This window comes from Etheostoma spectabile, chromosome 11 (genome assembly GCF_008692095.1).
Source record: "Etheostoma spectabile isolate EspeVRDwgs_2016 chromosome 11, UIUC_Espe_1.0, whole genome shotgun sequence".
NCBI lineage: Eukaryota > Metazoa > Chordata > Actinopteri > Perciformes > Percidae > Etheostoma > Etheostoma spectabile.
The window spans coordinates 13,817,916-13,830,594 of record NC_045743.1 but is presented as its reverse complement, the minus strand read 5'-3'; the positions used below and the strand labels follow the sequence as shown (position 1 = coordinate 13,830,594).

General features: G+C 40.0%; 2 protein-coding genes across 2 annotated transcripts in view; one reads left to right on the top strand and one right to left on the bottom strand.

Moving 5' to 3' along the window:
* The window catches only part of LOC116697559 (general transcription factor IIF subunit 2), a 45,829-nt gene extending 38,029 nt beyond the window's left edge, over window positions 1–7,800 (top strand). The window contains exons 5-8 of the mRNA XM_032528844.1: window positions 2,659–2,740; window positions 4,609–4,708; window positions 6,311–6,454; window positions 7,497–7,800. Of these exons, the coding sequence (XP_032384735.1) occupies window positions 2,659–2,740; window positions 4,609–4,708; window positions 6,311–6,454; window positions 7,497–7,628 (458 nt within the window). The 3' untranslated portion in view covers window positions 7,629–7,800. The remainder of the gene's footprint in view (window positions 1–2,658; window positions 2,741–4,608; window positions 4,709–6,310; window positions 6,455–7,496) is intronic.
* Window positions 7,801–8,964: 1,164 nt separating this feature from the next.
* Window positions 8,965–12,341, bottom strand: tpt1 (tumor protein, translationally-controlled 1). Its single transcript, XM_032528845.1, has 6 exons — window positions 12,148–12,341; window positions 11,374–11,441; window positions 10,194–10,378; window positions 9,974–10,079; window positions 9,712–9,828; window positions 8,965–9,351 (listed from the first exon to the last, which is right to left on the bottom strand). The coding sequence occupies exons 1-6, from the start codon at window positions 12,173–12,175 to the stop codon at window positions 9,349–9,351; spliced, it is 507 nt and encodes a 168-aa protein (XP_032384736.1). The 5' UTR covers window positions 12,176–12,341; the 3' UTR covers window positions 8,965–9,348.
* Window positions 12,342–12,679: the final 338 nt, after the last annotated feature.

Here is a 12,679-nt window from a genome sequence, read left to right as displayed (position 1 = left end):
TGAATTGGGTTCTTACATTATCCAAAATATTTCTGTCATTTTAATAAAGGACACGCTCTGTCATTTGGTTGCCTGTCCATGGTGTCGTATTTCCTTTGCTCATGCGTCACCATTGTGGTTATCTACCAGAAACTGTCATGAGCTCACTTTCTATATTTTGACTATTTACATTGTAGATTATCATTGAAGGCATCAAAACTATAAATGAACACATGACATTATGTACTTAACAAAAAAGTGTAAAATAACTGAAAACATATCTTATATTCTAGATTCTTCTGATTGCTGCGTTGCACACTCTTGGCATTCTCTTGATGAGCTTCAAGAGGTAGTCTCCTGAAATGGTTTCCCAACAGTCTTGAAGGAGTTCCCAGAGATGCTCAGCACCTGTTGGCCCTTTTGCCTTCACTCTGCGGTCCAGCTCACCCAAAACCATCTTGATTGGGTTCAGGTCTGGTGACTGTGGAGGCGCAGCACTCCATCACTCTCCTTGTTGGTCAAATAGCCCTTACACAGCCTAAAGGTGTGTTTGGGGTCATTGTCTTGTTGAAAAATAAATGATGGTCCAACTAAATGCAAACCGGATGGGAGGACATGTCGCTGCAGGATGCTGTGGTAGCCATGCTGGTTCAGTATGCCTTCAGTTTGGAATAAATCCCCAACAGTGTCACCAGCAAAGCACCCCCACACCATCACACCTCCTCCTCCATGCTTCACCGTGAAAACCAGGCACGTAGAATCCATCTGGTCACCTTTTCTGTGTCACACAAAGGCACAGACACAAAAACAAAATTGTGAACATTTTGAATGTGTCCCCAAGTGCAGTCACAAAAACCATTAGGCGCTACAACGAAACTGGCTCACATGAGGACCACCCCAGGAAAGGAAGACCAAGAGTCACTTCTGCTGCTGAGGATAAATTAATCTGAGTCACCAGCCTCAGAAATCACAAGTTAACCGCCGCTCAGATTAGAGACCAGATGAATACCACACAGAGTTCTAGCAGCAGACACATCTCTAGAACAACTGTTAAGAGGAGACTGCGCAGATCAGGCCTTCATGGTCAAATAGCAGCTAGAAAACCACTGCTAAGGAGAGGCAACAAGCAGAAGAGATTTGTTTGGGCCAAAAAACACAAGGAATGGACATTAGACCAGTGGAAATCTGGGCTTTGGTCGGATGAGTTCAAATTTGAGATCTTTGGTTCCAACTGCCGTGTCTTTGTGCGATGCGGAAAAGGTGACCAGATGGATTCTACGTGCCTGGTTACCACCCTGAAGCATGGAGGAGGAGGTGTGATGGTGTGGGGGTGCTTTGCTGGTGACACTGTTGGGGATTTATTCCAAACTGAAGGCATACTGAACCAGCATGGCTACCACAGCATCCTGCAGCGGCATGCCATCCCATCCGGTTTGCATTTAGTTGGACCATATTTATTTTTTAACAAGACAATGACCCCAAACACACCTCTAGGCTGTTTAAGGGCTATTTGACCGAGAAGGAGAGTGATGGAGTGTTGCGCCTTAACAGTCACCCAATCAAGATGGTTTCTGGTGAGCTGGACCGCAGAGTGAAGGCAAAAGGGCCAACAGGTGCTGAGCATCTCTGGGAACTTCTTCAAGACTGTTGGGAAACCATTTCAGGTGACTACCTCTTGAAGCTCAACAAGAGAATTTGGCCTGTACGTATATATATTGGCATTTTAGACCTTTAGTGACAGGACAGCTGAAGAAATGAAAGGGGAGATAGAGGGGGACTGACTGACTGACTGACTGGACAAGAAGAGTTTGTTACATTTTACCAGTCACCAAATTATACATTTTTGCACATTGGTTAAAAATAGAAAACCACACTGGATGACGTGGTCCTTGCAGATCCTCTCCTGCTGTGTAAGATTGGATGGCGGAGCGTTAGTAAATAGCAGTCTTCATGTCTGAACACAGGTTCTTCAGCCAAAGCCTGAACCTGAGCTTGTCTTTGTTGTCACTGTGTCAAAAGGGGGTTGATTGTGGTGCTGTCAAATTGCATTATATAATAACTTGTTTTTAATTCTAATCTATTCTCAAAACTATAAGCTTCATGGATATAGGGTACATTACAAGACTGTCTTGTACTGTATTTAGCTATGTGTTTCTGATGAACTAGATCCGCAAAGGAGGCTTAGAAAAACAATGTATAAGGGCTGCAAATAATGTTTATTTCCATTTTTTATTAATTTGTCAATTTGTTTTCAATGAAAAATACGGCGCATAAAATGTAAGAAAATAGTGAACATTGCTCAGTACCCGAAGATATTCAGTTGACAATGACGTAACATAGAGCAAAGCAGCAAATCTTCACATTTAAGAAGCCAGAACCAGAAATGATGTGTGTGTGTTGGTTCATGTCTTACTAGTACCGCCTTTTTGTCACATTGGATGGTAGAGATGGCATAGAGTCACATGTCATCACGGCACAACTCACAGTGGTTATATGATGCAGAATTGGTCCTGTTAGGTTGAAAAATACAATGCATTGACAACATAGGTTTGGCATTTTACAACAACAAAATATGGAACTTTAGATTAAGAGTTTTCCTTTTTTTTCCTCCAACAAACTCCCTTTGTCTGCGCATGTGTCTGAATCATGATTAAGCAGCTGAGTCACTCTTTGTTGTAGATGAAATCAGTCTGGAGGGGATGGTGGTGCACAGAGCTGAATGCAGACCGGTTGTCAGTGACAACTACATGAAGCTGAAGAAGTAAGTGAACTTTGAAATTGTTCAGCTCAGAAACACCTTATGATTGAATAAATAGCATTATGGGATGTAGCAAAGAATGGGAGATACTGCAAATTGAAATACAGCAAGTGGATGTTTTAAAAACCGTTTATAACAGAAAGATCAGCCCTCAAACTTATTTCACTCCCTTGAACTTTCCAGTATCAATATTAGGAAGCTTGTGGTGTATTATCTACACCCCTCAAAAAACTTTATGTGCAGTGTGTGATACTGCACATAACTGCATACTAAATAGTGATGGATTGTTCTTAGAATTAGTGGAATAATGAGCACACAAATAGCTTTCTATTTTTTATAGTCTTTTTTTTTTTTTAACCCTGGACAACACAAAGTGTTTTTAATGAATTAATTCCCTCTGGAGTAGAAAAGTTTGACGTGTTGACAGAGGTCTTGCTGCGACTTTTCATTTGTGTACACTAAACACTCGAGTCCACTCTGCCTTTTTAAGTGGTTTCTGTCCCCTCTTCATCGGAATCTGTTATTCCAGCTCGTTAGTGCATGGTATTGCTATAGCAACCGGATCATTGTGGCAGATGCACTGGTACAATACAACCCAAGGCTAACACACAACACAGTTTGCTTCAGTGTTTGAGACCGTTTGTGTGTCAGCCATTAGATCAGTAAGACACAGGAAATCACTTTACTGACCCTAGATGTTACAGGATTAAAAAAAAAATTTAGTTTTTTTTTTTTAAACATTTCATCTTTCTCATACTGCCTATGGCTGCTGCACCTGTATTCACCCTATCTACGAGAAGTTCTGTAGGAGCGCCTGCCTCTTTAATCCCTCCCCCTAAAAAGCCTAGTCTGCTCTGATTGGCCTGCATGTTTCCTGGACTCTCCAGTGCGTTTCAGTTTTGTCTAATTAACTAGTTGTAGCTCGAGCTAATACAACGGCGTTTATACTGTAGCAGGACTTGAAAAATCACCAATAAAGGCTTCTAAACCAAATATTATACAACCGGACATGTTCTGGCAGTAAAGGGACTGGAATCAGGGGAGAAATGACCAGCATTGGCATGTCAAAAAAGTCATAAAGTCATAGTACAGTTAGTCATAGGATAGTATGTCGAAAGACGTAAAACAAAGTCGGTATAGTACGTCAAAAAAAATCTTAGTATAGAATGTCAAAAATCTATAGTATGCAAAGTCAGTATAGTATGTTGAAAAAAGTAAAAATCATAGTATATTAAAAAAATCATGGTATAGTATGTCGAAAAAAAGGCATGGAAAAGTCATAGTATAGTATGTCAAAAAAAGTAATGAAAAAATATGTCAAAGTCATGTGATGAAAAGGTAAAAAAAAAGTCATGAAAGAATCATATTATCTCGAAAAAACATAAAAGGTCATAGTACTGTATATTGTATGTGGAAAAAAAGTCATTAAAGTCATAGTATGTCAAAAAAAACAGTCATAATATTCAATGTCGAAAAACAAAGTCAAAGTATAGCATGTTGAAAAAAAGTCATAGCATGTCAAAAGAAGTCGTGCTATAGTATGTTGAATATATAAAGTCGTAGTACAGTGAGTCGAAAAAGGCCAACATATTTTGAAAATAGTGGTAAAAAGTCCTAGTAGAGTAGAAGTAGGTGACAGAACGTTGTTCGGAACAACCGGAAAACTAACTGCTGAATCAGCATTCCCACAATAAATAAAGAGAAAGCAGAGCAGCTGCCGTTACTTAATGGGAAGTTTGTACCTCGAGGTGCTGACCGTTGTCCCCATGCCAGCAGGGACACCTGTCAACAGAGATCAAGTTGGATCAAAGAAAAAAAAAAAAAGTGTGATTGTGTGTGATTGTGTGTGTGTGATTGTGTGTGTGTGTCAGGCTGCAGATTAAAGCATCCACCAAGCCTCAGCGTCTGTCACAGCAGCTGGAGAGAGCCGTCACTACCGTCTTCAAGCCGGTGGCCAATCACGATTTCAATGTAAGAACTATATATATATATATATATATATATATATATATATATATATATATATATATATAATATAGATATAGATATATATCTATATATAGATATAGATATATATATAGATATAGATATATATCTATATATAGATATAGATATATATATATATATATATATATAGATATAGATATACACACAGTACTGTGCAGTTATGAAAAAATTCTGTAAACTAAGAATGCTTTCAAAAATGAAAGTGTTAATAGTTCTCATCAATTAAAAGAAAAAAACAGTGAAAGAACTGAAGAGGACTCTAAATCCAGTAAATATCTGGTGTGACTTCAAGACCGCATCACTTCTTCTCGGTACATTACGCAGTTTTTGAAGGAGCTCGGCTGGTCGGCTGTTTTAAACATCTTGCAGTACTAACCACAGAACTTCTGTGGATGTAGGCTTCCTCAAATCCTTCTGTCTCTTCATGTAGTCCCAGACATACTCAGGGATGTTGCGATCAGGGCTCGGGGGGGGGGGCACGCCATCACTTCCTGGACTCCTTGTTCTTCTTTAGACTGAAGATAGTTCTTTATGACCATGGCTGTATGTTTGGGGTTGGGCAGAATAAATTTGGGGCCTCCCTGATGGTGTTGCGCATGGCCTTGTTTCCATGTCAGAGGTCTGGCTTTCTGACTGCAACTCTTCCATGAATTCCACTTCTGGCCAGACTTCTCCAGACTTCTCCCAGACTTCTCCAGACTTCTCCAGACTTCTCCAGACTTCTCCAGACTTCTCCAGACAGTAGATGTGTGTACCTGGGTCCCACTGGTTTCTGCCAGTTCTGAGCTGATGTCTCTTCTGGACATCTTCCCATTTCGAAGAGAAATAAGCGTGATGTTTTTTTCATCTACTGCACTAACTTTTCCTTGGCTGACCACAGCGTCTACGATCCTCAACGTTGCCGACTGTTTGTGCTTGAAACCCCAGTCTGCTTTGAAGGATTGGTCTGGGAGAGACCTTGCTGAGGCAGTGTAACTACCTGGTGTCTTGTTGCTGTGCTCAGTCTTGCCACCTGTGACATGAAACCGTCTTCCAAGTGTACCTATAGGAATTGATACTGGTTTGAAGGCAAAAGGTAGTAACCCCAAATATTGATGTGATTTAGATTTTTCTTTTGTTTGCTTACTTTGCATTTTGTAAATTGATAAACATAAACAATCATTGTTTATCTATTTAAAAGTATTCTTAGTTTACAGCATTTTTTTCACGCCTGCCTAAGACTTTTGCACTGTACTGTGCAGTAGATAATAAGTATATGTTATGTAATTTGAGTGTAACATGAATCTTAAGGTACAGAAAGAAATATAAACTTAATAGGTACATTATGTCATCATAATTTATTGCAGGTTAACATTTACACACAGGCATACAGTGAATTGACATGTATATTCAGGCGATTACAAAGCTTTTTTTAAGACTTGTATGAATTGTAATCAAATTGTTATATGAGAATAAAGGGTCCAAAAGCGTTGGATTAAATTTATTACATGATAAATTAATAATATTACAAGTGTCATCATTGTTAATATTAACATCAGTAGTGTTAACATTTAGTATGACTCCTAGGTGGAGCACGAGAAGAAGAAGAAGTCGGAGGGGAAGATGGTGAGGGCTGAGCGGCAGGTCGTGTTGGACATGCTCTTCTCTGCCTTTGAGAAGCACCAGTATTACAACATTAAGGACTTGGTGGACATCACCAAACAACCTGTGGTGAGCAACACAACAACACACACGCAACAATATAGCTGGAAAAACAAAACAATACACCTGCCCACTATCCACCTTGCTTTGTTAAATTGGAACCAATCGCCCACTGCATGACGTCCATGCCTATTCAAGCTATCTTTTGTGGCTGAATTTGGGCCAACGTGTGGACACACACACACACACACACTCAAACACACACAGACACCATGGGATGAATCGATACAGTGCAGCGGATTGGTTCCAGCTCGCGGAGAACAGCAATGTGTAGGTGCTCATGAGACCTTGAGGTCCTCCTCTTCCTCTGATTGCAACTGATTGCGTAACCATCGGCTGAGTAGGAGTCAAACGCCGCAATACACTCCACACAATCATTTCTCTCCTAAAGCACTTGGCTAACACTCAAATTAACTGAACTAAAGTAACTGAAATGCCCATTATGAAAATCCTGGGATTCATTATGTGCAGTTGGCACACATCCCTTCAAGCTCAACAGAGCCCCCCAGTGGTCGTTGGACAGTGGGGTCTCCAACACAGCACCCCTGACTGGTCTTGCACAGCTCCGGTATTTCACACTAGCATTGTTTTGGATTGCTGCCCGCTCATGAAGCTAAACGGTACTGTCACTGCAGAGGGGAAAGGTCTTAGCAAGCAGAGTTACAGGGGAACCACCATGTACTATAGAAGTAGGATTGGTCAGCCGTCGTACAGGCTTCCATTGCACACTGATCACATGTTACCACAAAGGTAGCTATTTTTAACTTTATATACCGGGATTGTTAACACGTAATTATATATTCTAATTTCTTTGTTTATTTTCTTTATTATTCTAAATTGAAGTGTAGACTAACTAGTAACTATAGTTTTCAAATAATATTCTGGTAAAAGATGTATAAATTGGAAATATTTAAAGAACAGGTGTCTCACATATGTCTGTTCTGTTAAAAACAAAGTATACACAAAAATGCAACTCATGTCTACATACATTCATATCTCAAATACAACTGATAAAGGTAGATTGTCACAATCTGTTATTTTTTTTCTCTAGACCTACCTGAAAGAAATTATGAGGGAAATTGGGACGTACAACAGCAAGGGGGCTCACCAAAGCACCTGGGAGTTGAAGCCAGAGTACCGCCATTACCAGTCTGCTGAGGAAGAGGAGATGCAGACGGACTAGTGCCTGTTGAGATTTTTTTGACTGACTTCATGAATATACTGTAGATGTAGATATTATGCAGGCACTATGTGATGTTTTTGAGTTCATATTTAAGTTGACATTGTGTGGAAGTTTGCTATGCACTAGCTAGCCCAGCACTTTAACATGAATAAACAGACATTGTTCATAGTGATGTGTCAAGTTTTTTTGAAACTCAAATTGGAAGGTGGCAACAAAACAATCAATGCAAATTTTATCAAGTTAAATGAATAAGGGTGTGACGAGATCTCGCGAGATTAAAACATGACGAGATTTCGCGTCGAGGTGAAAAGTTGTCTCGTGAGGCGATGTGATGTCAGCGTGATGGAGCGTGAAATTACAATTGAAGATCCCCCTGCCACTTTTAAATCCTTTGTGTGGCAACATTTTGGTTTTTTGTTGTTTGTTTGCACAGTTTTGAGAGAGCAGTACTTTGGTTATTGATACACTTACTGTGAAAAGTTAAATAACATTCATCATTAATAGTTGATTTCAAAATGCACCTAAATTGTTTTGCATTTTGTGATTTTTCAGTTGAATAAAAAAACTATTTTCCATTCATATATTTCATCGAGGATTTCTTTAATTTTTTTTTTTTTAAATCTCGTCTCGTCACACCCCTATAAATGAACCATTCTTTTAACTGGTTTATGTACAGACAAACATTGCTCTCCTGCTCCACTGTCAAACTTGAGCAACAAAGACTTTGTTCCTCTTATTGCAATACAGGTTAATTACACCTGTGTGTGACAAGTCAAACATCTGTGGAAAAGCTCTACTTTCCTCTTTGTCATTAGGGATCCATTTATTTAGAAAACCCATCATAGTAAACATGTCTTGTGGTTTAGCTTTTTCAACTTCTCTTGCCATCAAAAGTAGGAAAGACTACATTGCCGTGCACATTGAGCCAGACTACGCCCAGAAGAAACCTACTACTGCTCTGGTTTAGAGATTTCAAACAATGTGGAGTGTCAGTACCACGTTTGATGTCTTACACTAGGAGACACCCACAAACACCTGGTCACGGTGCGATCACGAGCCTGTTTTGATTCAACTTTTACAATGAAAGGACGTAATGTACCAGGTCACATCAGAACTCAAACAGCTGGCTCTGGTGGTCACTAATGGACTATCCCCATTCAAAAAAATAAATAATATATTATAGATAAGCAAGTTTCACTGTTTAAAAGCCAAAAATTTGCAACTTTTTTTTTTTTTTTTTTAAAGACTGCAGTTATGTACAATTTAACTCCAGAAATTCAAAAGTTCCCTTTTTGAATGTAGCACACATCCCAAAAATATACATCATAACAAAACATGGTGGTATGAGATTTTATTGTCAAATTAAACCAGAAATATTTCTTGTTGATGGAATTGTATTTAATGCAACCATAAGATGTCTGAGGAGGTCTAGATCTTAGCTAAAATAGTATGCAGACAGAAGAAAAACACCCTCATTCAGTCCACTGTCCTGATTTTCACAAAAACTGGGCCAATCCTGGGATGAAAATCAAACACTGCAAAAGCCAAAAAGAAAAAAATGTTGACAGTATTCAATGACCAGTCGTGCTTGATTCACCCAGCCATGGGCATGGGCTGTATGTTTCTGTTCCGTCTCGATGCAAAATAGCGCCCCTTCTGTCCACTCTTGCCCCATTTGGAAAACAGCAGCCAATTGAAAAGCAGATGTAGTTCCAGGTAGTTACTGCAGGAAAGAGAAATACACTGAATGTTTTAAACAATGAAAAATTGCTGGTTAAGCTGAAGGAGTTATCAGAACGGATCAAAGCCCTCTACTCTTTAGCTACTGTAAATCTTCAAAAATCCTGATTAATATATTCTGTGACCAATTAAAATGAGCTATGTAAAAACTAACGCAGCATATAGTTCACCAGCATGCAGATGACTTCACACATTTTACCCGAACCCTAGAACTGAAGCAGCTAAACTGAATTCTGCCATCATTTTAAGATATTTACACCTATGTGTAAATGCTAACTGACATGCCAAAATGTTTTCACAATAAAAAAAATAAATAAATAAACATTTGGAGGAGAGTACTTACGCATTTCTCAACCAGCAGACCATCTTTGAAGAACAGCATGTATGGTGTGATGTTATCCTCGCGGTAGTCCAGCAGTCCAACCATGCCATCTGGGTTCATCGACTCTCCTGTGAAGAACTGCAGGGAGACAAAGACGCCATGTCAGACTATCAGCAAAATTGTCCGTCCTCAGGTTTCATAGAGACGCTAGTGAAGATGACAACAGCTGATATCGAGTGCTTTACAATATGGGTTTGTGAACAGACGTCGTTTTTATTAATACCTGGTAGTTTCCAAGATTTGCCACAATCTTCTTAACTTCTGGTGTGATGCCTTCCACGAAGGCCTGCACTCTCCCTGGATTGGTCTCTTCCAGCTTGGCCTTAACGCTTCACATGAAAACAGAAATTACATTTTAAAGAATCTCAGTCTGGATGAGATCCAAAGTAGCAAAGTTACAGTTGTGCATCAATCCAACTTGAAACTACGGAACCAATACTCACGCCTTCACGTAGTCTTTCATGTGTTTTAGGTACTGCTTCTTGTCGTAGCCCGTCTCCTGCAGTTTGTGGTTGAGGACGATGTCTACGCCAGAGACAGAGGAAGCATCGGTGCTCTCTGATGCCTCTTCTGCAGAGGCGTTGGCTGAAATTAAAGCCTCATCGAAGCCTTCTGTCCTGGTGACGGTCTAGACACATTAAACAGGGCAGATTGGAGAGACGGAGAACACCCTTTATATGATGAATCACTGACAATGACAAAGGGCAAGGCAGCTGGGGATAGCTACACATTTGGAGGATGAGTGAACACCTTGCCGGTAGGTAAACATAATTCCCCAAAGTGAGATTTTTTAAAAATGCACAACTAAACCTGTCACACGAACATCCTCAATCGCAACTTCTTTAAATCATACGAACGTAATATTCAGTATGACTGCATACGTTTGTGGTCACAGCTGGGTTGTAGCTTTGAACCATTTACTAAATTCCATTACCATGACAACTTCCTTTTGCGTGTGTTGGACACACCCCATGTGTCACCCTGACTGATGACTTCATGCAAAGACAATGCCACTCACATCATTACAGTCAGCTACAAAAGATCACATGAGTCACCACATATATAAACCGGAATCTCTGAGGGAAGAAAAACTATTTAAAACCCAATTTCAAAACGGATATATCCATAAATAAAATGCATGCTTTGATTAAGTGCACAGTTTGTTTTGTGGTCAACAGTTTGACAAATATGTTCCCTCTCGATATGGCTTGGTGCAACACCTGTACTTGGCCCGCACCGCTTGCTGTAAGCCACACACTTTGTTACACATGTACCTGCAAATGATGTCAGGACAGTGAAATTGAATTGCCTTAAGAATGGATGTGTAAATGATGACCAGTGAATAAGATGAGATACACTACTGATCCCTAAAGTTAAATAAAAGGGGATACAACTTTGTGTGTTATTACACATGCCCTATAATACAGAATCAACGCAATGGCCTATGTGACTAGGTCAGAAAAACTGTGGCATTTGGTGCCAACTTTACACTTTTCTCATAAAATGTGTGCAATGGTGACCTGGTAAAATGTAGTTTTCAGTGTGGCATTGCATTAGGCCGATGAGTTGGAAAGTAGAAGTAGTATCACCCCAGTATGACTAAATCATTTCCATCCAACTCACCTTTCCTTCAACTTCATAGAAGAGCTCAGTTTCCTTAACTTTGAAGGCATCCGAGAACATCTCATCATCTGCGGGAAGAAAACAGTCACGCTCGATGAACACAAAGCAAATCCTAGGGCTCCCATCTGGTTGCGCCATGAACTAAAAGGTAACGTAACGTAACGTTATATACGGGACAGCAGGCTTAACGTTACATTCCTCCGTAGTAACTTAATTAACCCATGTTTTTAATCTTCATCTGGAACTAACGTTAGTGATGAAATAACGAGGATACCGCGCGGTAGCTAACGCTAACTCTAGAAAAATATGCCACTCAGACACCTCCCCCCTAAATACAGATGCCGTTATCATTAGCATCTAACGCTATATGATGTTGAACGTCATGTATACTTCGTTATTTTATCACGACTAACGTCACAATTCTATCATTGTATCGTATCATATAGCCCCCCGCTAAGAGCTTCCAGTTATATTAGGGCACACGGTCGTCACACTTCTAGCCAACGTATCGGTAACGTTTGTTGAACCATGGCCAAAGCTAACCGGCCTGAGCACCGTTCGACAGGGCGGCTAACACTGGCAGACTTTTTGCTTATCGTTAGAGTTCTGGTTAGCATGTTGCTAGCGCTAGCTTCCAGTCGACGACAACACGAGTTAGCTAGCTAGTTAGCTAACCTGCTGGCCAACTCTCTCCTGTAACATGACAGCCAAAATATCCGTCGCGTTTGTAAGACTACCTAATAAACACGAAAGACTACACTGAACATGACTTACTGCTGATGATGCACCTGTAGATGATCATTTTGCTGCTTTGTTGTTAAACCTTCAGAGACAGAGCGCAGGCCTGCCGCCCTAACAGAACTGGAGAGGAAAAAGACCGATGGGGCCGCGAGGCGCCGCATTTACATCCTGCCGACGTCATCGTGGGATGGTCTCTGCCTCTGACCTTTGCTGCCCCTTTAACATGTGGCCGAAAGTGGTACTACACTTACCTAATATATCGATTGATCTTTCTACTAGGAAAAGACAATTCTGCAGACAGAATTGATTAAAGTTATGATATGCTTACTTTCTCATAATTTAAATTTACCTTGAGTATTTTCATTTTTATCATATTTGACTAAATTATGTTTTACTTTTGTTGTTGTGAATGGGCCTGGATTATTTCAGACTGTAGAGTAGTTACAAGTCGAGGATGTAACAACTCTTAATTTACATTGTCTGCAAAATGTATTTCACAACATTAAGGCCCTAACACTTATACCTCCAGTGAACTAAAGAATCCTCTATTGAGTTTATGGCTTAA

What these genes read in the sequence shown, in the direction of transcription:
- tpt1 (XM_032528845.1), bottom strand. Translation starts at nt 12,175, where the DNA reads ATGATCATCTACAGGTGCATCATCAGCA. An exon ending in ATGAAAGACTACGTGAAGGC is followed by an intron (nt 10,080 to 10,193) that starts GTGAGTATTGGT and finishes TTTCATGTGAAG; the next exon opens with CGTTAAGGCCAAGCTGGAAG. An exon ending in CAAATCTTGGAAACTACCAG is followed by an intron (nt 9,829 to 9,973) that starts GTATTAATAAAA and finishes GTCTCCCTGCAG; the next exon opens with TTCTTCACAGGAGAGTCGAT.